At 36.5% G+C, this 27,590-nt stretch overlaps 1 protein-coding gene across 1 annotated transcript; it reads right to left on the bottom strand.

The window, feature by feature from the left end:
* Nucleotides 1-23,821: 23,821 nt before the first annotated feature.
* MZT1 (mitotic spindle organizing protein 1) lies at nt 23,822-27,561 on the bottom strand. Its single transcript, XM_015851655.2, has 3 exons — nt 27,412-27,561; nt 27,088-27,233; nt 23,822-26,056 (listed from the first exon to the last, which is right to left on the bottom strand). The coding sequence occupies exons 1-3, from the start codon at nt 27,458-27,460 to the stop codon at nt 26,033-26,035; spliced, it is 219 nt and encodes a 72-aa protein (XP_015707141.1). The 5' UTR covers nt 27,461-27,561; the 3' UTR covers nt 23,822-26,032.
* Nucleotides 27,562-27,590: the final 29 nt, after the last annotated feature.

Genomic DNA, 27,590 nt, shown 5'->3' with positions numbered 1-27,590 from the left:
CCTGAACAGAATCAGCATGGAAAGCAGGGAGAATCAATGAGATTTCACAGTCTGTCTGCTGGGCAGATTACATTTACCCATCTTGCAGGAGTCCTCTGAAAATTATTGCTAAACTCTGTGCAACATTTTGCAGAAGAAAAAATGTGCCAGTTTTTTTCTTTCCTAAGTCACCACTACTTCCTTTGCTACCAGCACATAACCACTGGTTATTAATGAAGAGATTCTCCATTAGTGTAAAACAGATGTATAATATAGTGTTAGCACCCGAAGAATATAATTTTAATTTTGCCATTTCATTAAAAAGCCTTAATTCATAAATGTTAATGACACTGGGGAGGAACTGTCTTTTCACTGGAGAGAGATTAGACCTTATATCATAACGTATGTTTTCCTGGACGTGGTTTCAACCTGGATTTTATTATCATCTATATTTGATGATTTTTAAAAGTTGATTCCATTTCACTGATGGAAAATATTTTCTTTTACATGATAATTAGCTATTTTAGTATTCGTGACATAAGCACAATTTTTAAGCTGCTAACACTTCTGTTGTTTTTGAAGTTCACTGTCAAAGACTGCATGCATACAACCAACATTTTCACTTGCTGGTATCGGTTGCCACAACACGTGACACACGATCTTCTAAAACATTTTTCAACATTTTAAATTAATCCTAATATAGGTTTATCAGTTCCTTGTTATGGTGCAGAGCTTATATTAAATTCTGTGATCCATAAAACCTTTTTTTGAATGACACATAGTTTAGTTTTTCATTTAGAGGCTATAAAAGTGTTCACAAAAGTTATGTCGGGGAAAAAAAAAATGATTGAAAGTGCTAAAACACTGTACAGAATATAAAATCCTTTCATAGACTTTTTATGACACATGAAACATGAGTCTTAAAGGTTTAATGTTACTGACTTTTATACAAGGCTTTTTAATTCTTGATTCCAGTTATGGTTCTGCAAATGAACTGTGACATTAAAAAGAATCAGGCTGGAACTGCCTCAGTTCTCTCTCTAGATGAGTTTCTCCTGGCCATGAAGGGTTCACATAATCTGCCCCACCCTGCCCACGTCTGGTTAGCACTAACTTGCTTCAGCAGCAGCGAAGTGTAAATCCTGCACTGCATTAAATCTGCTTAACACATCGCATCCTACTCAAATTCATCATTAAGGTTAGGTGGGCTTATAAATTATTAAGAAGGGTGAAGTGTTACTTAATTTTCTCTTCTCTTAATATTTAATAGTGTGCTACAACAATTGGGCACGTGATTTAATTGACTGAATACAGAACCAGCACTGATATGTACTCCAAATAAAGACTAACTCAGAAGACAGACAAGCCCAGCTATTCTATTATTTACATAGGGGTAAAGAAGCACCTGCATTTGGAAGCACTGGACAAATAGATTCACATACTTTACTTAGCTAAAGGAAGCTGTATTGTCAGACTTCCACTCTTCCAACTCAACAGATTTTCTGTCCAGAGAAGCAGTTTCTAGGTCTCCCTGGGAGTGGAATCATCTCCAGATGATAATTGTACATAAGATGCTCCCATTCAAATGCAGGTATGACTGATTTGGAAGGGATTTCTAAGCACACCAAGTGACATGAAGTGCATGCACTGCTTTAGGGGCTAGTAATAGGGAAGAGGCTGATGTCTTGGCTTCCTTGCATCTTTGCATATGTATCTTGGATAATCATATTTTGCCTGAAAAGAAGTTCAGTTCTATTAACCCAAGGACTTATGGTGGCAGGACAATGGTTGAATCCATGTTTCATTTTATGTTTTTTGCAGCTGCCTGCTTGAGCAGCTATATTAGTATGATAAACAGAAATTAACAAGGTATGGTTCATCCCATCCTCAAAAAGTGTCTTACGTAATGGAAGTGCCTTTTTCTCTCTACTGATTACAAAAGCAGCTGTGATGATCAGGCCTGATGTAAATATACATGCTAGTATATAAGATAGCTCTTGCCCTTTGAGTCACTGCAACCTGATGGCATCTGGTTGAGAACCCAGTGCTGTAGTAGATTGTGCCAGTGGAAGAGCTGCATCTTGCAGTTCTTACATATCTTATATCAGCAGTCAAGGGAAACATCTGCAACTGTATCCAAAAACTTACTATAGGGCAGGACCAATTACTTGGCTCTGTAAGAGGCATGCCACTGTTTACATCTATTCAGGCAAACACTCTTTGCCTCCATATTACAATAGCCTTCTCCCTTCTTGTTAGAACAGCCCTCAGCTCATGTAGAACTGTGACCAGGTTTCATCTTCTGGGGTTAGCTGGTATTGTTCCTTCTTTATACCAGGGTACAGTATGGGTGATTCTGGATTATGCTTAAGCCTAGGACCCAAAACCATTCCACAGATAGAATCCAAGGTTGGAGGTGAGGAGGGAATATTCAATGTTCTAACTTCCATAATGGATATTTAATTCTACAATTGCACAGTTCCACACAATTCGGAAGATTAAGACCAGATTTTTAAGGACAGGAGCATATTTTCACTGGTGCACTTTATTAAATAATATTGCATACCTGGAAAACAGATCTTCACTAATTTGTTACAATTTCTGTTACTAAAATACCTGTAAACTCCATTCAAAGTCCAGGTTCCTTAGTCTATGTATTGGCTATTTACAAAAAGGGGCTCTTTACGTCGGATAAATCACTGTTACACAATACAAGGTTACATTCAAAATCCTGTTGTTTCATCACTAAGCCAATGAAAAAATAAAAACAATAATAAAACAAGGTTTTAATATGCATGTCGGAGGAGTAAACCTAGACTGCTGTTACTCAGTAGGAAACCTGGATTAAAATACTTCTGACACTTTAACTTAATATTGTAGCCATTACTCTGTCTTAATTTTCTGATGTTTTACAAACCTACTCAAAAAGCAAGAATATGAAAATGTTCCAAATATTTCATTTAAATATTTCTTTATTTTCTTGGGGTTTAAAATGATTTTTTCTGTGCGGGTGCTAATTTCTGTTATCCATGATTTTACTGTAAAATATCTTTCAAAGTCTTCTACAAGTATCAATACTGAAATTACCAGCATCTTGCTGGTCCTACGCTTTTAATTTGTTAGTTGAAGCAATTGTAATATTATCAGTAGATGTCATGATTGGCCGGGATTCAGTACTAATTTGGAGCATTATGGGATCAGAATATCCATTGTAGATTCTCATGCTTGCTTTATACCTCATTACAAAATTATTATAGCTGTAACTATGCACATTTAGCCAAATTCAGCGTATGCCATATTATATGTGAGTGGAAGGGAATCTATCCTCTACAGGGCTCAAAAACCTCAATAAAGGTTGCCAGCTTTTTTTTTTTTTTTAATCCAATTACCAAGTGGCAAAAACACATTTACAGCAGAAGTTAATAGTGCATGATTGTGAAACAGCAATCTAGTTCATGAGCAGTGTGTCCAGCAAATGCTTTGGGCAATGTGATTCAGCTGCTGATGAAGAAAAATCCACTGCTGTTACCACAGTACATTGATCTATTCTGAACTAATTTTGTAATTCAGAAGTTTGCACTGGTTGCTCTTGAAGGTTTGGCGCTCTCATTAAACGTGGGCAGAAGCAATTTGTACACTGTATATCAACATTAGCAACTAAACTTTATTATCACTTTGCTTTTTAAGTTATTTAAGTTACCTTTTGTTGAGGGAATATGCTTGAGTTGATGGGAGGAAGAAATATTATTTTTACAGCGTGAAGGACTAGAAAAGAAAAATAAAGCCATAAAGTGTCATGAAAAGCTGTCTGCTACAGGGGCAGTATTTCTCTCCTGACAGAAAAGCTCCGTGTTCCTTTTCCAAAACCCCTCACTAAACTCAGAAACATTGATCCAGACATTTCTATTGCTTCCTTGCTGCACAGGTTGATTACAAACTTCATGAAAACTCAGAGCTACTGTAAATTTTCAAAAGAGAAAGAGCATACCACTTATCCATGCTGGATGTGTAGCGGAATGGCATTTTAACATGGCACTAAGCTTTATCAACCACTATTTTCATTCACAGTCTCAGGACGTAGTAAAATACTATGTCAAATTGAAATATAATATAAATACAAAGGAAAAGTAATGCATTGCTCCCAAATGTCTAGAAAAGCCGCCTTTTATTTTAGTAGAGCTCTTTTTCACAAAGTACCATGAAAACTGACAAAAAAAATATATATATATATAAGCAAAAAAACAGTGAAAAGAACCAGAACACAGAAAGAGATAAATTAAATACATGAAGATATATATAAGCAAGAACCTAAGTAAAAATCTGAATTTGTTGTTGTTGCTTGAGTATCAGTTCCCTTCAAAATAAACATCAAACTAGTGTAGACCCTACAAACTACAAATCAATTCCAATTAAATTTAATAGAAGTAAGAATAAAGTATAATGGTAATGGAAGGGTTTTGTTCTGTTTTGTTTTTTGTTTTCTTTCTTTTTTTTTTAAAGACAAATTCAAACAATCTCAAGTAAGTTATTGAAATTGGCTACACTTGGATTCAGACAGTGGAATCTACAGGAGACTTAGAATTTTCTTTAGTTAAAAATACAGAAATTGCATGCAAAAACAGAAAAAGAAAATATCCCCATCTGGCAGAAAACAGAAGATATCTTGAAAAGAATTTTTAGGAATGAGTAGAAATTGCAAGCCATAGATAAAAGATATTTTCATTCCTTCCTTCTCTCTTTTCCTTACTAGCGCCTTGAAGCCTTCAGCTCAGTCAGCGGTGCAATGGAGCAGTCAGAGTTGATGGTTTGTCTGGGTTCCAGGAAATCCAGGAAGATCACCCCTCATTCAGAAGACAGTGCACATCACTTTCTGCACTGAGAGCTGCTTCTTGAACTTTTTATTCAATGGGCAATTCATATTTCACCTTCACATACTGCTATTTTGACTCTGGCTTATAGTGCTGATACCACATCTTATCAGCAGAAACAATGCAGTTTAGGAAACTGCCACCTTCAGCCTTGTACTGGTTCAACAGATCTTCACAAGCTTGCATATGTTGTTCTTTCTGTTCCCTTCTGAGCATGATGGATGCACACGGCACAAATTTAGGAATATTTCAACATTGTTGCCATCATTTCCAGTGCATTGCAGCTGATATTCAGCTCCATACAGTCACAATTCACCAATCTGTGTCTATGAGTTGATTGAGGTGCTCTTCATTTTGTGTATGTGTATGGCTGTCAAGTACACAACTTGTCTTTCATGTAACTGTCACCACTGCTGAAACATTCCACCTATTGCCTCACTGTGCCCACACTCACTGTTTGGTCTCCATCAACACTCAGTGAGTTTGAATGAATGTCAGTGGGTGCCATTTTTTCCACATGGAGGAATTCAATGACACATTTTTGCTCCATACACGTTTCCATGTCAGACTGCCTCTCTGCTTCCATCTGTCACGCAGCAACAACGTGTAGTGGGATACTGGTGGGAACGTTCAACCTCTACTGACATACCATCATCCACCTCTGACACCGTAGGCCAACATAATAACACAGGAGGCATTACTTTCACAGTAGCCCTGATATGTCTGGACTCCAGAGTAAAAAAGAGTATATTAATACTTAAAAAAGAGAAAATAAGAGAGATAAGAAAAGTGTAGAGTCGCATGCAAACAAACAAACAAACAAACAAAACAAAAAACAAAACAAAACAAAAAACCAAACAGCTAAGTAAACCTTCAACACTGAAAGGTGACATTGGCTATAAAACCTATGTTGCATGGAGAAAGAAAGAAGATACACATGGTTCCCCTCAATAAAAGACAGAAAGAGACCTGAAACTGGCGGATAACGTTGTCAAGCAAAGGGCATTTTTCTTCATAGCTTGTAGTTAAAATGCAGAGCACTTAATTACAAGAATTTAGCGGGTGCTTAGTTAATACATGGTTTTGAAAATCAAATGGACAAACTAACGAAGAAAAAAAAATTAAGTCTAGCAAACACAAAAACATGACTATCATGTCCCAAAGTCCCTGAGCTGCAAATCACTGAACTGTGTGCTGGGCACCTCTTAACATACACACTTCTCTAAGCACTTGCAGTTGGTTGTGTTGAAACTGGGTGAATAGAATTTCTTCTTTGGTGCACTACAGCCATTCTTTTATTGCTATTAGTACCACTCAACTTCAGTACGATTTGGCTTCAGTGTATACTGGGAAATAAAAGTAATCCATAATGACTGAACTTCTAATACACTCTTTCTCTCTTACTGCAGTTGAGGACTGCACACAGTTCCAAACTGGATGAAATGCGCTTATGTTAGGTTCCTAACTCTGCACAGAACTTCTCTCATCATCCTTCTTTTTTGGTGATTTTGGAAGCCAGGGATCAGTGAAGACGTAAACATCAAGTAGGAGGTTTAACTGAAAGTATCACAGCCGTAGCAGACAGCCAACATGCAAAGAATTTCTTTCCTGTAACTATGCATCCTTTACTATTCCTGTTAGTTTTAATCTTTTTCTAGATCATATTTTATTTTACCTGTATCACTGTAAATACTGAAACCTCACAAAAATATAAATATGCATGGGATCTGTGAAAAGTTGCTCTTGACTAGTAGGATTTGAATTTTACCTATGGTGTTGATCTATTCTGCTTGCAAAAGGAATTACATTAATGTCAAACTCTCCCAGCCAATACATATCTACATCCACGGAATAAAAAGCATCTTGGTTCTTGCTAGAGAGGCACTAAGCTGACTAAAATAATATCCTTTTCACTGCTATTATACTAACAGAATATAATTGGGGAATTGCAGGAGTCCCTATATTTAATTTTAGTGCCTTGGCAAATGATCCTAATAGCCTAATGGCTAGATGCTGCCGTTGCTAATGCTGTTCATTTGACTAGGTTTCAAAGTGTATCAATGAGTCTTTTAAGTATCCACTAGAGCTGTAAGGTTTCAGATTACAGCTCTTAAACTATATGTGATCTCTAATGAAAAAAGGAGGTTAAAAAAAAAAGGAGGGGGGGGGGGAGGATTGATAAAGCGCGCTAAGGCAGCAAAGTCAGCAAAATTGTGCAGGCTATCTAACTTCACTCTGTAACCGGGTGAGCACATAAATTACATTTGGTCACTAAATAATACACTGGGGAAAGCAAACAACAATTCAAATAATAATCCATTTTTATTTTTTTATTTTTTTTAATAATTAAATCTTACCCTGGTCCTCATTTGGTCACAATCATGATTTCTTATAGAACTATAAGTATGAACAGGGGATTTGTAAAAAAAAAAAATTGCCTTGTAGCATTTTATGAAAATTAACGCATATCCAGTATTGATCCTGATTTGTGCATGTTAAAACAACCCTCTGTGGGTAAAATATCCTTAAAGTCAATAATATGCTGTAATCTCATGTGACTCTAATAAAACAGAAGAAATGACAATTCATTTTTGTTTACTTGTCTTCTCTCTAATGGATTGATACATTTAGTTAGGGAAAAAAGAAAAGAAAATGAGATCCTGTGCATAGTAGGCATATTTCTAAAACAGTTCTGATTGATTTGGGGGGGCATTTCTGAAGAAATAATCAATCTCTAGAATTCTTTTCCTAAAAGAAATTTAACTGGCAGATAATGTATGTTGTGCCTAAAACACCCCAAAAACAGCCTCGAAGGCTCTAATCCAGCAAACACTTTGCACTTGCTTCCTCCAAGCATACAAATTGTTCTGCTGAACTCAGCAGATTTCACAGGTTTTAAATTAAGCATATGTGTTTGCAGATTCTAGCCTAAAAGAAGCTGAGATATTACAGACAACAATTCTGTCATAATCAGAGCTATCTGTGTACAATGCCAGCTGTATTTATTTTAAATTGCCCCAAATTAAGATCACAGCTATTACCATTCCTCAAGTAGCTATATTTTGCAGCCTCTTAGAAACAGAGTAGGAAATGCTGAAAGCCCTGTCACAACACTGTTAAGAACTCCATGTATTTACTGAGACAAAGCAACCTTGAGACCATTCTTCTGCCAAAGACAGTATTTCTTCTCTTTGGGTATTAAGGGGAGTGAGAAAAAAATAATTTAATTTACTCAACCTGTACAAACTGGTAAGAGGAAGTGCATTCAAGTAGTTGAGATGCTTTCAGATGTTATTGGTTAGGTCAAGTGTTTTCACAAAAGCAATCTCACTGATCTCTGTCAATAGTTTGGTGTTCCCATAACACAGTTCAGTAAATAGCAAAGAAATTAAAGTCTGAATGGGAAAATGGTACCCACTTTTCAGCTTTTCAGAACCAAGGTAGATTTGGAACAGCGTGCACTGCACACTCTATAGAGTGGCTCTGCAAACATCAGAACCAAACTTCTGCATTTGTTACAAGGTACAGTTCCAATGACAAGAGCCTGTTTTCTAACAGGGAGAAGTCCACTCTGCAACTGGAACAGCTTCCCCCAGTGGGTATGTATTTGTTCCAGTCTGAACTGGAACATTTCCTGGACAGGGGACGGATGGTCTCCAAATACAGCCATGATGAAGTAACAGATTTTTTTTAGAGAAATAAAAGAGTTATAAAAGCATTTATTAGGTGAGGTTGTAAAGTACCACTGGTGTTCAGTAGAAATGTCCATGGACCTGCTCTATGATTAGATGGGCTACCCCCTGGCACTGACTACTGTCCAGAAAGTTTCTTATTGTATTTGGATAGTTTATCCCACATTTCCTGAGATGCAGAAGGGAGCAAGCAGTACTAAAGAATTAACAATTAAAACAAAGCAAAGTTAATCCTCTGATAAACAGAGCTTCCTCATTTTTCTTTCTTTAAACACTGAGCTTCTAGAGAAAAACAAAAAACAAAAAACAAAAAAACCTGCCTTCCAAGGTTATCTACAGCAGGACAAATATAGCCAATAACTGGCAAGTTATAACTAAAACCAGTAATTTCTAGAAACAAATTCACAGAAAATTCATAGTGCTGGCATTTACTTTTAATTTGCTGTTTCTAAAATAATCTAAGAAACTATTTTTAATGTGAAAAAGGAAGATGAAACTATTTAATGTGTAAACCATATCCATATAACAAATCGAACACCACCAAAAGTCCAGTTTAAACTGGTTAACTGCTTTGTTTAGACATATTTTTGCAGTTTCTCCTTTACAACGAAAATAACTATTCCAGAGACAGATTAACTTTCTGAGATCCATAGTTATGTGATCACTGAAATGCCTTCCTATCTCTTCCTGATTCAATTTAAGAAAATCAGCTATTGGAGTTAACATTACCTACTAAGTCCTTCCCTTTGTTTTTACTTAAACAGCTCAGCTTCTGGTCTTAAGCTTCTAGAAATTCCATCCGGCTCTCTAACGTTCATTAAAATAAACACTACCTATTTTATTATTTGCAGTTCTGACGTCTCTCCGCTGAAACAAAAGGGTAGATTGTCTGCTACAAGAGACACCTGGAAGGTGCACAGAGTACAAAGGCCAGGATTCAAAAGAGTTCTCAGTGTATTCAACAAGCAATTACTTCTGCTTGTGATAGGAGACTGTCAGCTTCAAACACAAGGCATTCTTTGGGAAGATTAGTCCAAATTACATTTTATTACATTGGCCTGCTTGGATGGCCTAAACTTCATCTAGTTCTTATTCTAATGGAATTCAATCAAGGGTATTAATATATTGTTTATGACATGTTTGGAGTTCTTGTGTTATCAGCATACATTCATGAGAGGAGCTTCAAACAGTATCAGATAACAGTGAGCTGGATGTTGGATGTTGTACAGCACAGGGGATTTTATCATCTTGTTGAACCAGTGGCAGTGATTAAATTAAACTGTCTGAACAAAGCTTTTGCATGTCAGGCTGTTGAATGGCAAAATGAAAGAGTGACACACTTCAAAGATCAAGGAGAGAGGGAGCTGGAAAACCATAGTTATGTAACTTCTTACTTGTTATACTGAATAACTGAACTGGCTGCTGCCAGGGCTTTTACTAGCAAATAGCCAGAGCAAAACATTTTAAGCTATCAATAATTAATTTACTACATATGCACGCCAGAATGCATACAAAGTTCTTAAATGGCTGTTACTTCTCTGATCTCAGTGAGAACCGCATTGAATCTTACATGTTTTTCCTGCCATACTTTTGAAAAATGTCTAGAAAATGTGATTTATACCAATTCCCCATACAGCTTAGTTTTCATATTTGTGAGGTCTTAAGGCCCAATTTTTAGCTGGATTCTAAATTGAGTAATACCAAATTTCATCATTTCATAGATACCAGCAAGCTTGTTTGTAGGGATAAATGTTGTTCATAAAGATGAGAGCTACCATAGCTAACTCCTGAACTCTTGAAATATGTGATCTTTAAGAACTTGTATTGCCATAAAAATGAAATAAAAAAAAATATTGCCAATGGAAATCTAGTTGAAAGAAAAAAAAAAATAAAAAAAAAAAAAAAAAAGACTGACCTATGTAACATCCTTCCACAGAGTCTGGTTTCTGAAAGTAACTACTTTAGGCAAATCTCATTTAAATAAGTGAGAGCTTTTAATATGTAAAACATGATTTACACTACAGCATACAACCTGCTGTTATTTTTGGTATGAACGCAGGTGTTTTCCTCCTACCCATTCTTGCATACACAAATGCTGGTACCATCTCATCTATTAAACCACAGTTTCCACAAACATGTTTTTCTTCTAAAATTCCGCAGTCCTAGATTTCAAATAAAAAGGCTGATCCAGAAAGCAATTTCTGTGACCAGATTCAGCTGAACCTTTATTGAGTACAGATAAGGTATTAGATAGGTATTCTCTATTCTTTTAATATTCATTACATCACATTTTAAGAAACATCAGAATGATTTTCTCTTATTCTATGTGGAATCCACAGAACGTCTTGAACTTGTTCAGAATGTTAAAGTAATACAAATTATCATTTCTTATCAATAATAATTTCATCCCATTACTTTACTTTGCACATTGAAACAAGTTTTAATATGCTCTCCGCATAAATAAATAAATTTTCTGTATTTATACAGAAAGATTAATTTGTTTTCATGTGCAAAAATGAAAGCATCCTTATTTTTATCAGTGCTGTGACTTAAAACCCATCTTCTTCAAAACTTCTAGTGTTTTCATTTGATAGTAATATTGTTCCTTCTTGTAGAGCCATAGTGCAATGACATCCATTAACATTCAAAACCAGAGAACACTTTCAAATTCAAATCCACTTGAGATGGTACAGTAGCAGAAATGGAGCCTGAGGGAAAGAATGTTAAGAATAAACAGAGAACCAACCTATTAGGATATTCTACTGTGTGCATCAGTTATTATAATTGGTGGTACATATGTGTGCATACATGTTTGTATTTCATTGCAGCCCTGTGAATAAATCAAGATGTAATATTTTTGGCAAACAGGTAAATATTAGACATTTCAGTGCACTACAGTCTATGCAACGGTACAATGATGTCTAATTATTTGGCGCTTATTAAAGCATACATATCTGTGGACTTATTTATGAAAGAATATGCAATAACTTTCCAGAGATATCTGTTTGTATTAGAGATTCCAGGAATTTCAGGCTGACTCTCTATACGTATAATCCTTTCTCTTTCAGTCTTCCTGTTTTCATCATTAACAGCATGATTTATGAGGTAACTTAATAGCCAATAGAATGAAATGTTGTACTTACCTAGAAACTGATTAATTTTCTTTGCAAAAAGCACATAGTACACATTCACTACTTATGAGACATGGGCAATCTGACCAAAACAACGTAACCATTTTTATTAAAGTTCTATCTCAATGTCTTTTTTTCAAAAAATTACAACTAAAACAAGTATAAGGATGCTTAATATCAAGCAGGCTTCTAAAGTCTGCTGAGATGAACATTATAGTTGAAAGAAAAAGCCCTTTACTTTAATTTTAGTTCTGCAAATAGAGAAGGCCAAAACATGGATCTCATTATTCATGCGCATATTCATATAAGACAAGGAGAATGTGACCCAGGTTGTATACCGAGTTATTACAAACGTCCATGTTGCAGGTTTTTTTCAATCTATATCACAGAGTAAAATATGCACGGTATTATGTGCACAGGCAACATGTATTTTTTATTGTGTAAAAAAATATGTATTTACGCAGTAAGCCTTGGGTTTTTTTTCTTTTGCTTGTTTAACATAGGTGTAATTCACTAGAAAGCCAAGTGAAAATATTAACACTGGAGAATTTCCTCTGGTGTCTTTTAATCACTGTGTGACTTAGTGACATTTTCTTAATAAGAAGTTAGTAGTATAGAGTTCTCAGTCTATGGACAGTTATACACACAACCTTTCCAACTGCACTCAGCAAAATGTGATGTGAATAATGGCAGTTGTCTCTGTGAAAAGGGAATTAATCAGATCAACAATAGAAGGATGTGTCCAATTTAATCTAGATAATCAGCAGATTGATATTTGAATTGTCCGTTACAGTAGACTAAGGCCCAGTGTGCCCCAAAAATGAGTCCTCATCAAGAAACAAATTTGCCTAATGCAACCAGCTCAGCAGTAGATCTCACTATGGCAAAAGGAAAGTTACACAGGACAAATATTCAAGATAAATATCTACAAAGATATTGCTGGCATGCAGGAAATGGGTCTCCATTCTGAGCTACTCTCATGTGTGGGAATTCTTCAGCTCATAGGGAGAAAATACACATACTTAAATATACGTAAGATAAGATTGTAATACAAAGCAGGAACAAGTTGAATACTTTAATGAGCCATATGTGTATGATATAATCCACTAATGGTCTTTGAATCATTCATTCCTTATGATCATTCTCTCTTAAATAGGTTAACTTCAAATAGCAGTAGTTTATTAATGCTGTTTCCAACGCTGTAATTCATATTTGCTTTCCTGTAGATATAAAATAGAAGTGTCATGTTTCAGTGGTACTGCTCATGGAAATATTTCAGTTTTCAGGATAATTATATCTGGGTTTTGTTCCCTTTATTGATAAGGACTTCCAACCCCTGTACAGAGCATGGGGACAGTTGCTTGGAAAGTCCTTTCCTTATCATGCTATTCCACAAAAAGTCATGCGGACTCAGGCACAAGCTGTCATATATTTCCTATGTGCTAATTAATTTATTTAAGCCAGAATCTTCATGAATGTACTTCAAGCTACTTCACAAAAGTAGTGGAATCCTGCTTGTCTAGTAAAAGCTTCATTTAGAAAAGCACTCACAACATGACTTTGGGCAGCTAGAGGACACATTACTTCAACTAGAATGTCTGTTTCCTTTCCTAATATATAGGAATGTATTAAGTATTCCTAAACACAGCTATTGTAAGAACTAATATAAGGCAAAGATAAAGGTAATTTAGAGTGTGCAGAAGGAGCGAGGCAATATTATACTCTCTAAAGTATATGCTTGTGCTAATGCTTGTGGTCAGAATCCATCATCATGCATCAGTGCATGCCAGGTCGAATAGGAAGGAAGCACTACTCTAACTGCCAACCATAGCATGGATCAAAAGACCAGAGTGATATGCTAATTTGGTTTAAGATGAATAAGCATGTCAGTTGCAGCATTTTATGTAAAACAGAACTTGTGAAGTTTTACAATCAGGTAGACACCAGAAAGGAATTACAATAATCCACCTTGGAGGTGACAGAAGTACTATAAGGATTAGCATTTCAGCTGTGGCTTAAGAAAATATTATCCTCAACCCAGCAACAGCAAGCACATAAATGAGTAAAAAATGTAGGGAGGATGGCATGTAAATGACCACTAAGGAACACAAAGAATAAGAGTACTGTGATTATCTGTGACAAGGAATACAGAGAAAAATGCAGCTGTGAACAAGAATTCTAGGAATACAATGAATATATGTGGTTTTACCTCCATCATATCTGAAACACCTTTGCACCTTTATCTGAAGGCCTTTATTCATCAGTGCATTTAAACTGGCAATTTGATAAATATCCAGGAGAGACAGACAATTCTAGCCAGTTTCTATCAAGAAAGGGTACCTTCTATTCCTAGCGCGTGGCTGTGAGAGGTGTTCATTCCTAAATGCCTTCAGGTAGTTGCTATGGTTCCAGAAGGAGCTTGGGACCTATATGTTTTCCTGATGTGAATAATGAAGGAATTTTATTATTTTTTTAATACATCACTTGATGGTATATTCTAATAATATTTGTTGTCTCTTTATGTGACAATTACTATCTGCAACAAATCTACAATAGGAAATGTGGTAAAATCACTATAGAGTACAACAAGATTGCCTACTTAAAAAAAAAAAAAAGTAAAGTTACATAGAAAACATAGAAAGCCAGCGAACTTGGACTTGAAGTGCACATGAATAAGCTCACAGAAGTAATTAAATATTTGTTTAACAGTCCACATTAAACATTTGCACTCTAGGAACAGGTGTGGTGATGTACTGGAACTGGTTGCCCAAGAAGGTTGTGGATGCTCCATCCCTGGAGGCATTCAAGGCAAGGCTGGATGTGGCTCTGGGCAGCTTGGTCTACTGGTGGTGACCCTGCACATAGCAGGGGGATTGAAACTGGAGGATCTTTGTGGTCCTTTTCAACATGGGCCATTCTATGATTCTGCTGACAGCTTTGGTTAGTCCTTCATCCTCAGATGAGGGAAATGGTACTTCATGCTGCACACAAGGGAATTATTGTGGACTTGAATTTAAAATTTAAAGCGTAAGGTATTTATACATTAACATTCTTGTGCTTTGTTTTGTATGAGCGTAGTGTCAATGGCAACAAATAACATTTCCCCAGGGAATTAGGCTAGAGATGGTATGAATCTAATTGAAACCATTATAGGAATGTAATGTATCAAGTACATAGGTCATGCATTTTGATAAATATGGATATAATTTCTTTTTGCTTCACTGGGATAGGTTATACCTGGACAGGTGTTTTATGGGCACATTCCCCATGAAACCGATTATCCTTACTCTAGTGAATGCCAACAGGTATTTTAATTGAGAAAATATTATCACACATTCAGTGTCAAGTAGTTTAATGGTGTTTAACCAGGTGCTAAATAAGTGTCAAATGCTAAGATTCACATTTCTAATATGTGTGATGCAAAATAATGATTAAGTAGGTATGTTTCACATGTACACAGCCAATAATAAGTTTTGTGTTGAGTAGAAAATAAATTAGGCTTAAGTGTACAAAATCCAAACAAGTGGAGCAATCACATCTTTAGTAATACATGAAAATAATTTTATGAGAAACATGCAAACCCCATCAAAGTAGCATATATAGTTGCAATGGTATCCAATACATTCTTGCAAATTTTAGGCTTTGTAGTAATTTACAGCAATGAGCAGCTTGAGAACTAAATTAATGTGAGATTTGTACAAGCTCCGTTACACAGCCATGTACTTCTACTGTGTTTGTCTGTCAGATTTGTGGCTTGCTATTCCTATCCATGCTTTAAATTTGAATTGGCTTGAACTTCACCAGAACCTGCACTGCATTAAAATAAATTAAGCACCCCCCTCTTTTTCTTCTTGAAAGCACAATAGATGTCTCAACTGTTCTGATGCAAATCAGCAAATAACAGAACATTCTTCCCTTCAGGTTTTGAAGTTCAGGACCCTTAAAGTGCTGCTAGGCTGTGTAGGAGCTGCTTAAACATCTTAACCTCCAAAGAATGACTGACTTTTACTTTCCAAAAATATTTTGGACAACTGAAGAATGTCATAACCCCAGTCACCATGTAAAGCTTTGTGTTTCTTCTGTGTTTTGTTGTCTGTGTGTATGTTCAGTTTGATAATGAGCAAAAGCTTTAGAGTGCTGCAGTGCCTGTGAGAAAATACTGAGCTTGTGTCAGATTTAGACAGGAGTTAGGCTATACACCTACAATGGAAAAATAAGCAAGTAACAACTAAGTATATCTTTCAAGGCCTATTTTTACACAGTCTCCTCTAGACAAAAGAATGAACAAGACATTCACGACAGTGCCATCTGGTGACTCCCAATACTGTCAGCCACAGTCATAGGATTTATTTTCAACAGTTACAAGTTTGCAGCACAAAACATACCCAAAATAATTAGGAATTATTTGCTTCTGATTTTATTTAGTTAAATCATCATCATCATCATAAAAGAAAACATTAGGTGGTGTCTTGATATTGATTGTTGGCTTGGGGTTTGGAAAGTGTTCCAGTTATTTTTAATATTTACAAAAAGCAGTCAAAAGAATGATGCAAAAGTATTACAAAGTAAAACTATTAGAATATTACATCAAATATTATATGTATACTCACGTGTGTGTATTTGGAAGTACAAAAAAGCTATTTACATTAAGTGAAGGAAAATAGTTGGACAAAGGTAAACTACAGTACTAAATATCTTTAGTACTGTATATTCTAAAGCCTTCAGTAATAGAATAAAACTTGGATTAGCACTAATATTGTATTATTCTTTCAGAATAGAAATTGTGGTGACCCAAGTAACTGAAGGCCAGTAAGCATCACAAAAAAATATAAGGGAAATTAATGAAAAAGCTAATAAGCTGATGGAATTCAATTAATACAAAATTAAAGGTATGAATATAATTAACAATGGTCAACATGGTTTTGTAGAAAATAGGTCTTGTTAAATAAAACTTATTTCATTCTTTGATGGGATTATTAATTTAGTTTATGAAGTAAGAAGCGTAGTTTTAGACTTATGTACTCTAAAAGATCTGATACAGCCCTCCTCTGCCTTCTTATAAATGGCCTAAAAAGTTGCAGTAAAAACTCCTTTCATAGGATTAAGAAACGAGTAAATATTCCATGAGAAAGGATGAGTGCATGTAAGCACAACGTGGCCATAGTATACAGTGCAAGATCATACAAGCAAGAGCACATATCCTGATTTTAGCAGGGTCTGTTAGGTTCAGTGGACAGCCTGATACTTTTTTATTGACAGCAATTTAAAATATTGCTGGTAGAGTTCATATATTGCACAAAAGCTGGCAGAATGGTAAAGACAAGACAGATAGGCAGAGGGATTTTGAACTGCTCAGTAAGGCAGACCAAAGCACAATCCATTCTAACACAACTACACAAAAAAAGCCCCACAAAACTAAGAACAAGCTGGGCCATATGTGAAAAGTGAAGGACCATGTTCTGCAAATCAGCATTGTCAGGAAGGATTTAAAGGCTCAGTGAGAACATATAAATTCAAAGGGAATCGCGAGTGTGATACAGGAGCAAAACAATGAATAGAGCTGAATGATCTTATCATCTCCACACACAGCACAGGTGAGACTGCTGTCAGACCTAAGGGAGAGCAAAAATAAGACAGGCTGCAGGGAAGACCAAAATGAGCACTAGAAAGAAGAAAAATGCTTTACAGAAAGGAAAGTCCTTTCAGCTTATCAAAAAGAGGAGAGAGTGGTGTCTTGATTATAATAGCTCCCTCAGGAGAAAAGCCCACAAACTAAAGAGTTATTTAGTTGAGAAGAAAAAAACGTAACAAGCAGCTGTGTACCCAGCCAAATAAATTAAAACAAGAAATAAAGCACACAGAGTTTAACAGTGGAGATGATTAACTATGGAACAAACCAACAAAGGAAACAGTGGATACACTATCTCTATTAATGTCTTCAACTCAAGAATAAATGTCTTTTTGGATATGCTTTATCTAAACACAAGGTATTGAACTCAATAGCAAGGCTGTTGGGTGCAAATCAAAGGCTTGTGAAATACAGGAAGTTAGAGTAGATGATCTAATGGGAATATTTACAAAGACTAATCTTAGCCTCGGGATACTAGTCTCCTTGGATTACCTCTTCAGTCAATAGAGAGTTTTCTTTAGAGAGCAATTCAGAAAAGAATAACTTCAGAGCTCTGATTTGCTCCTCTCCACAGAGAGCTTGTCTCTCCACTGGCAAGAGAAGAAATCAGAGGTTTAAGGAAAAACATTTCTTCACTAAAGTGTAACCACTCTAACATTGTAATAATTATAAAATTACAATATATTATATACCTGGGGAAGGACTTGGTGGGTTAACTGGGAACTGGGGTGCCTCTCCACTAATTAACCCTCGATAACTCAATCTGCTTATGTCTGACCATGCAGGAGCTATGGTTTGTCCCAGAGATTTTATCACCTATACTGTGAAGCTGAGGTTTACGATAGCACTTATTTCTCATCCCCAAATAACATACTCCAGGAGACCTTTGTCCTTCCTGCATTCCTCTCTCATTTTGGAGACCATGAACTGGAAAGAGATGCAGAACAGTATTTGGGGGAAAGCAAAAAGCTCCTGGCCACAGGGAAATTGAGAGGGTGCCTCCACTTGCTGTTCCTTTTTTCTACTAGAAATGGTAGAAATTGCCATAGTTCTTAGCTAATGCACTCACGTGGCTATTCATTTTGTACTTTTAGACTGTGATGCTACTACGACATTTGTACATCCAAACTAGACACTGAGGCACTTTGTGCCTCTGTTATTCTGAATATTCTGTTATGTACAACAGACTTGCCATGCTGAAAACACTCTCAATTGTGGTTGTTTTAATACTAGTGTGTTTCATTTCAGTAAAAGTTAAATACATAACAGAACATTTCAACTTCTCACTTTAGCAGGCCAAAAGCAAACAATCAATAAGCATGCATATTTTAATTCTTCCTTCAAGATTAAAAATGTTTTCGAAAATAAATCAAAAGGTTAAATTACACCAATCCTTCATTATACTGAAAATTGATCCTAAGATACTTTTTATTAGAATCCATGCAAAACTAACAAAGGGGTATTTTACAAAGCTGTAACAGCAGCTGCAAATGTTTGCCTGCCATCTAGTGGAATGTGCGAGTTTTCGGCAACGTTTGTACTTGGCCTCCTGCTTCGTGTTTTGTAGATGTTGGACATTCTCCAAAACAAAAGTTACAGAAGTGAGCATGAAAAGCAGGAATGCTAACAGTCCTCATAAAATCCTCAGACAACAAACTTCAATTGATTCAAAAGACAAAGTAGCCACCTCTAGATAGAAAATAATGTAATGCAAATGAGGATGTATCAGTTGATTATCACAGAAGCCAACACAGAAAAAGATGAAAACGGTGAAAGTTTTGTTGTTTTTTTTTTTTCCTCAGAGAGTTTCTACTATAAATATTTCAGCCAAACCTGAACATAAAACAGAGGCCAAATGTGACTCAGATATCTAGTATTTGACATAGCATAGAACAGTAATAACGACAAGTAAATAAAATTTGCATTTTTATAACAATTCCTGATATTTATATGATGTCTCTCCACAAAAATGGAAAACACATCCTAAACCACTGGATACCTAAATTGTACACTGTAGCAGCCTAAATCAATTTTAGAGATACAGATATACAGGAGTTTATGGCGCCAGGTCGCTGAGCAGATTTGGCCATGCAGTTCGAACAGTCTCTAGAAGTTGTGATCTTATTAGGACCATTCAAAATAATTCTATCAAAATTGTATCCAGAAGAAATATGAGTTGTCAGGAAAACTTATCGAATGATGCCTGATCTTGAGAAAATACTGTAGAAATGACTGCTGAAAAATTGGAAACCAATGGAGCTCCTCAAATGAGAAACTTAAATTGGAGACAAGAGATGGAAATGGTGGACTGCTGCAGATTTAGTTGGCATGAAATCCAATTCATGGAATAGAAATGAGAGGAGAAGGCATTGAAGAATAAACTATTACGAAACTGCTCTGAAATAATATATTTGAATCTGTATTATGTTTTTTATTTTGTTACTATTTTTAATATATTTATTTATATATATATTTTACATTTCAATGAAGGTAAGCACCCTATTTTAACTAGAGTGCTTTTCCACTGGAAAACTAGATCCACCCTAACAAAATAATTTCATTGTTCTCCATTCAGTCACACTGACAATGAACAGTGTCCATAAGCAGTTAGTTTAAGTCTTGTATGACTGTTCCACTAACTTCAATAAAACTTCACATGGTGTAAAAGTTAATGCTAAATCTGGGCTCAACATGTCTAAAAATGGAATGGTCGTTGCAAAGTCATTTAACTAGAGCAGACAGACAGGTGCTGATTGACAAAAACTGTCAGCTTTATTACTATTGTCATTCTTAAAGTGAAATGCATAGCCTGAGATACCATACTAAAAATAAAGGCCAGATTACCAGACTGAGTATATGGCATAGACATCTTTTTGTCTTCCGTATGAGCGCAGTTGTCACAGCATGTAGGACTAAATAACCATGCATGTAATTTGCTGAGTCGCTCCTATGCCTGAGATGGGTTTCACGCAAACAGCAAAGCTAAGCAAAATATTCATTTCTCAATTGGAAAAGTACTTGATGAGGAAAAAAAAAAAAACAACGAAAAAGAAAGTTCAGTTTGTATCCCTAATCTGCTGGTGACTTGCTAGACTTCTTTTTCTGTGGCCCAAATAACACTTGTCCAGATATTTTTGCTTATGTCTGAATCTTAAAACATGTAAAGCTAGTGAAAGATTTCATGAAGTACTGGAAGGGGAATCGAACTTACACTACAGTATTTGCAAGTGATTAGTATTTTTTCATAACAACTTTCTTACAGCATTTATGTCTTATCTAAGGTCTCTGAGCTTCATGCATAAGCTGCATATGACCATAAAACCCTGGCTTTTTCACAGCTCTAAATCAGAAACAGTATACAGCAACCTGCTGCCTATCACACACTTGAGTTTGATGCAGGCTCTATGGTTGTAGGAATTAGCCTATTTCTCTGCATTTGATTAGCTGAACCAAGCCCTCTCAAAAGTTCATTTTGTTGGATCACAAATCATAGGATCACAGAACCACAGAATTGTAGGGGTTGGAAGGGACCTCTAGAGATCATCGAGTCCAACACCCCTGCCAAAGCAGGTTCCCTACACCACGTCACACAGGTAGGCATCCAGTTGGGTATTGAATATCTCCAGAGAAGGAGACTCCACCACCTCCCTGGGCAGCCTGTTCCAGTGCTCCATCACCCTCACCATAAAGAAGTTCTTCCACACATTTGTGCGGAACTTCCTATGCTGAAGTTTCATCCCATTACCCCTAGTCCTGTCCCCAGGATCATAGGGTTTGGAAGGGATCTCTGGAGATCATCGAGCCCAGACCCTCCACTAAAGCAAGTTTCCTAAAGCAGATTGCACTGGAAATGTCTGCATCTATAAACTGTCTCGGGAACAAAGCTGAAGTATACCAAGCAGCTCTCTTAGGAGACAAGAATAAATGTCACCAGGCAGTTTTCTGAAGCTTGAAGAAGAATGAAGCCAGAAGTGATAACTGTGATAATTTGCATTGACAGGGGTGTGTGATGGGACATCTGCAACATGATAGTAATGGCAAGGGTGGCCAGAAGCCCCTTTGGCCCCCTACTGCCATCTTCAAGGCTAAAGAAAAGCCACCTGGTCAAAGAAATTTTAGCACAGCCATTCTGGGCCTGTGTCAAACTTACTCTCAGAAGGCCTGGCCTTGTTCTGTCCTCAGCCTACCACAGTCTTGCTAGGAGACACCTAATGCCCAGAGCTGCCCTTAAACCCCTCCAGCCCACCCTGCTCCTGGCTCCCAGACCCTGTCCTTGACGAAAGCCCCCAGCCTTTGCTGTCACCTGCTGTGCCCTGTCATTGCTTCAGTACTGCTATGTGTTTAATAAACAGTTGTGTTCAATTAAAAAAATAAATAGATCTATTCCTGAACTTGCTGATACTGGGGATGAGGAGAAAGGAAACACGACTAGCTATGAACCTTAGTCTCTTCCCACATCTCCATTATATAGGAACCCATCACTGTCCTCAAACAATTTTGGAGCTGTTGTTCAGATCAAATAAAATCAGGCAGGGTTATCCCTCAGCCTCCTCATCAACCCACAGTGTGCTTCCTCTTCCCATTGGCTCGGGGTCATCCACAGCTCTTTCCATCAGAAACTGCAGAATGGCCAATTGTATCCTCCTCAGTTCCTCTTTTTTTCTTATCTTCAGGGAAAATTAGCTATGAGCACTCAGTTCACATCCACTGGTATAAGGATGCCACTGATATCTTCCAACAGCTTTTAGAGATCCATTTTCATGCATCTCCTTACACATAACAAAGCAGAGGTGAGAAAACAAATACTGTGATAATAAAAGTGCTCAAACTCAACAGATTGAAGCTCAAATTTTTAACAGGTGGTGGTGCTTTGCTTTTATCAGGTAACATTTAAGTGTCTTAGAAACTAGGCTTCCATTTATCTTACTGACAGAAACACTGCTGATATTTATCCTGAATATTCCTAATTTTCAATACATTTCCATGGAGCTCTTTTATACTGCCCTTCATAGATAGTGAAGTCAGAAGGTATTGCTTCAGCCAGTTAGCATGGCCTCCTGCAAAAAATAATCAGAGAGGTATCCCCAGAAACTGCACTAAAGCTATGACTTAGAAACATTCTTAATTTCATTTTATCAATATCAAGCAGTAGCCAGCTTGCCATTTACCTAGTATGGAATCATAGAATCACGAAGGCTGGAAAAGACCTACAAGAACATCCAGACCAACCGCCCACTTATCACCAATAGATCTTACTAAACCCTGACACTGCACCTAAACATTGCTTGAACATCACCAGGGTTGGTGACTCCACCACCTCTCTGTGCAGCCTCAAGCCAGCTCCTTACCTAGCATAGAGTGTATGCTGTATCAGTGTTCAGCTATTTCAGTTCCTGGAAAGTTGTGCCTTATTTTTATGACTTTGTTTCTCATATCAGCTATATTTGCTTTGTTGGATTCAATTCAGAGAGGTAGCCATTGGATTTCTTACCATGCTTATGGATAAACGCATCACAATTATCTCTCTCCTCAACTTCTCTTTGAGAAACTGCATAGACTAAGTTCTTCAAGACCTCACAAGACTAGATTTCCAGTCTTGAAATGATGTTATGGCTTTCGCAAAAATTATTTTTCTGTCATGACAACTCTCTGGATATATAACTCTGAGTCTGGAAGTGAACACTATGTTTTTTTTTCTTCATAATGTCTGTAAAATAAATCCATTTACTAAAAAATAAGTAACTCTCCCTAGGAAACGCTTTCATTGGAGCAACTACTGATGTTCTTCCAAAAAATCCTTCTCAATTTACCATTTTTTGAAAACTAAGCATTTGTTCTTTTATATTTTTAATGACATTTTTATTTCATATCCAACAGGACAGCAAAAGAGGTAACAACCCAATGCATTTCTGTTTTTATTGAATTACGCCAACAACTTTAATACAAAACTGTCCTTCATAAATTCAAACATACCTTACCTCCATTTCACACAGACACCTGTAAGTAATAATGAACAGTAATTAAAGAACCCACCTATGTTCCCATGAAACTCATGACTGTGCTTAAGCTCTCACAGCTATGCTACATATAGCACTTAGAACAGTAAAACCACAGGAAAACTGTGAGATACTCCAAAAATATGACACTGATTAGGAAATAAAATGGCAGACAAAGCTCAGTATAGATAAAAAAAAAGGGGTACACATGGATCCTAGGAAGGGAATTAAAAGAGTGAATAGGCCAGTCTGCATATCTAAAGGTTCCCTTCTCAAAAAAGGAGACAGAAAAGTTTCAAATGCAGAAGTTATTCCACACCTCTGAGCAGCCAAAGAATATTTAAATTAACATATTTCAGCATTAGTTACAGTAGAACCAAGAGGAAATTTAAATGTAAATTTTATACCTGCAGAATCATGACTGGCACAACCACCATACTTAAAATGTCTACTGCATAGGAACATAAGGATAGTAAAAATCAGGTTCAAAATAAACAAATGGCAACAGTTCCCTGTGTCACAGACATCATTTGATACAAGCTGTTTTTATTCAAGAAGCATATACAGTCATAGGGAAACTTGACAAGTACTGGAAAAAACAGCATTAGAGATTGCTAATAGACAAACCATATGATGTCCAGGAAAGCCTGGAATAGAAGACATTTGGAAGCTAGAATACAGAAGGAAAAGAACCAAACATGCTTGCATTGTTCTTATTCTTCCTCAGGCATCTGCTTTTGACTATAGAAGAAAAGCTATTGTGTTAAAAAAAACCTTTAGCTGGAACCAGTATAGCTATTCTTGTTTTCAAGACTTCAAGGTGTTTGACTCCCTACATTTAAGTTAAACATTACCACTTGCTCTATGTGATAAGAAAAGTATTATATACAATTTTATATCTGTCAAATTAAGTTTTGAATGTCTAAAACATGCCCTGATTCTATAATTCTGCTTGAGACATAGTGTCCTGGAAAAAGGCTTAAGTGCGTAAAAACCAAGTTCATCAATGCTAAAATGGCAAGCACAACTTACCTAGGCAGCACTGCACTCATATTGCATTTGCAAGCTGATTATAAACATTTCAGGGACATAAAATCAACACTGAAACCACAATAAATGTAACAGAAGTTAGAAACATTTGTGTATTTTCAGCAGTAAAGTGATGAATAGGAGTGGCAAGGGAAGCCATCAGAATTACTATATTACCTAAACATCTGGGAACTGAAAAATACACTGCCAATGCACAAGCACTCTAATTTCAGAAGCATTGAGGATACATTTGCTGTTTAAATTTTAGTTCCGCAATTCTCTTCAGAAACAAATGACAACCTGTCAACACTGCAAGAATACTTTTCTGGTTTTGACATGCAGCACTGAGTCCAGTTAAACGTGAAATAACCAACTGCTTATTTGTTTTAAGTATTTTAACATTTTCAGTCTTTGCTGATTTCTCACATTTTTCTAGGATACATTTATTGTCAATCTTTCCATACAGTAGATTCTTTAATACTTTTGAAAACATTACACACAGTATTCAGAAGTTTTAACACAGATTCTACACCTTTCTGGAGTGATTTCTTGGCCAGAGTAATAGGAAATAAAAGATATTTATCATGTTTTCTAAAGCTGTGACCCAGATAGAGTAATGTGTGATGTAAACTCAAAAGAACTTTTCCGTCCGCACAAAAGATGAACCTTGAATCTTTATTACGTGTGCTTCCCCTGTCAGCCTGCTTTGGGTTCTATTAACACCACTACTTAGAAAACAGTCTAACAAAAAATTGGAAAAGCTAAAACAGCAGCAGAGGACAAACACAAGAAAATTTTCTTCCTATGAAGAAGCATAACTCCTGGATGCAAAAGATTCACTGAATGATAATTTGTTCAGTAGCTTAATGCATACACTAGAAAGATTTGTTTTTGCATCAGTGGATATTGTTTGTGCTGAAGGAGAAGACTCCCCTACACCAAGTGACTGTTTAACACAACTAAATCAGCCCCTACTTGTAAGATGCTTTGACTAGTAATTAACAATATATGCTTAATATTTTCAGGTTGAGTGTTCAGAACATACGCAAACAGCATTTGATATTCCACGTTATCTACATGTCAAATTTACATACATCCAAATTCCTTTCTAAAACAAGTTAAAAACTCTTTTTCCAACAGAATTAGAAGGACAAGTCATTATCTTGATAATCAAAAGTGCTTTATTTCTTACTTTCAGAACATGACTTAAGTCATTTAAGTCATCATCTGTACTCTAATTAAAATCAGCTCAATAGGGACTTCTTTCCTACCTTTACCACAGATAAAAGCATCCACATATTTTCACACTAGTACAACAGGAATAAACAGAACACAATAGCACTTCTAAAGAATGCGTTAACAAGCCATATTCGTGATAACATTCACTGTTACACACTAGTAATTTCAGCAAACCTTCAATCTCTGACACTGTTTAAAAATCCTACATGCTGAAGGGCAGTTACACTAAAATTCACCCCTGGTTCATAAAAATAACCAAGTATTCAAGTGTGGTAAGATTACTGGTGGGCCTATTTAAGAAAACCCAACTTTAAGCTCTTCCATACATTGCCTTTTTCAAGATGACTTAGAGATACTCTGAAACCTCCAGATATAATTTGACTTCGTATTTCTAAGTAGCAGCCAATGTTCAAATTCTTTATCAGCTCTACAACTTCGAACTCTTCTCATGAAGAAGGATTCTATCACATCAGCTTGTCATATTTTCAGCAGCCTAGGGAAAAAAAAAAATTTGTCACCAAAAGCAGACATCATTTATGTTGTAGATTTGAAGCCCAGATATGAGATAAAAAGAGAAATGAAAGCAACACAAGTAAGACATAAAAAATAGAAAAGAAATAGAACATCCCTCAACAATGTATATGCACAATTAAGCTTGTGTACACACATTTAAGCACATACACAAATAAAAAATACACACAAGTATAGAAGAGTTTGAAATTATAAAAAAATAAAATAAAAATTTAAATTATGCAAAAAAAAAGTCTGATTGTAAAATCTGAAAGCTGAGTTCTTTAAGAATCAGAACATAGCCTTCAAAAACAGATAAATAAACAACATAAGATGTAGTGGAGAAGGAATCATGATGGTTAGGTAGACAGCAAAGCATCAAAATCCTTTAAAGGGCAAATGAGAATTTTTTAACTATAGTTATTTTCCCTATTAACCAAATAGTTACATGTGGCTTTTTATACTTTAGTACTTACAATGCACACACACCATGAAATGCTGTGATTTGTCTTTGGAGAGACGTAAAGCACAGGTTAATGAGGTGACAGCAATGTGTGGAGACTGTTAGCCACAACAGCTTCATGAACTTGTTCACAAGTGTTGCTACAGAAAGGGTAGTCAGGCATTGGAATGCACTGCCAGGGAGGTGGTGGAGTCACCAACCATGGGAGTGTTCAAGAAACATTTGGATGTTGTGTTGATGAATATGATTTAGCTGGGAAGTATTGGTAATGGTTGGACTGGATGATCTTCTAGGTCTTTTTCCAACCTTGATAATTCTGTGATACATACTATGAGGCCTGAGGGTGTATAAGGAGCTGATATGGGCTGAAGAAGAAAGCTACAGTCCAGTCAGGACATGAAGCAGATAAAGGGAAATAGTGGCTGAAAGCACCAAGAAGAGAAATCTGTTTTGTTGATTTTTTTCTTAATTTTAAAGGAAAAGAAGCACAGCAAATTGAACCAAAGATTTGATTCTTTTAAAACCGTGTGCTTTTTAGGGAATGGCATTACCTTTAGAGCTTCTGTAGCCTTACGCAGTTCTTTAATGACAGAAGACAGTGCTTCTGGGTTGATGCCTTGCTCACAAAGCCGCACACAAATAGACAAGGTCTCCATATCCAACCCAGTATTTAATATTCTTGAAATCTCAAACAGAACTGCAAGGAAAAAGAAAGCAAATTAGCCCCAACAGCGATCAAAGAAGTTATTAATCAAAGCTGAATTTCTACTGTACAGCATGGAAGTGGCAGTTATGGAACCTCAAGCAAACCAATGTATCTACAAACAAGTGCCGCATCCCCAACCCCACTGGCCCCTCCCGCCCCTCCCTCGTACCGTCCATCGTCTCCCTCACGGCGTTGAGGCTGGCGGCATTGCTCGCCATGGCGACCGCCCACCCGGAAGCAGAAGGAGCGACCCCAACCTCACGTGATTCCGGGACTCCGCACCAGGCCCAAGCGGAACCTCCCGCTCACAGCAGGAAGGTGGGGGGCGGGCTAACGTTCGAATTTGTG

The sequence above is a fragment of the Coturnix japonica genome, chromosome 1 (genome assembly GCF_001577835.2).
Source record: "Coturnix japonica isolate 7356 chromosome 1, Coturnix japonica 2.1, whole genome shotgun sequence".
Lineage (NCBI taxonomy): Eukaryota > Metazoa > Chordata > Aves > Galliformes > Phasianidae > Coturnix > Coturnix japonica.
The sequence above is the reverse complement of the archived record's forward strand: the minus strand, read 5'-3'. Positions and strand labels throughout refer to the sequence as shown.

Excerpts from the sequence above, each read along its gene's own strand:
- MZT1 (XM_015851655.2), bottom strand. The coding sequence starts at position 27,460 with ATGGCGAGCAATGCCGCCAGCCTCAACGCCGTGAGGGAGACGATGGAC. Across the intron at positions 27,234-27,411 it reads CGTGAGGGAGACGATGGACG|TTCTGTTTGAGATTTCAAGA; the intron begins GTACGAGGGAGG and ends TTTTCCTTGCAG. Across the intron at positions 26,057-27,087 it reads AGGCTACAGAAGCTCTAAAG|GCTGCTGAAAATATGACAAG; the intron begins GTAATGCCATTC and ends TTTTTTCCCTAG.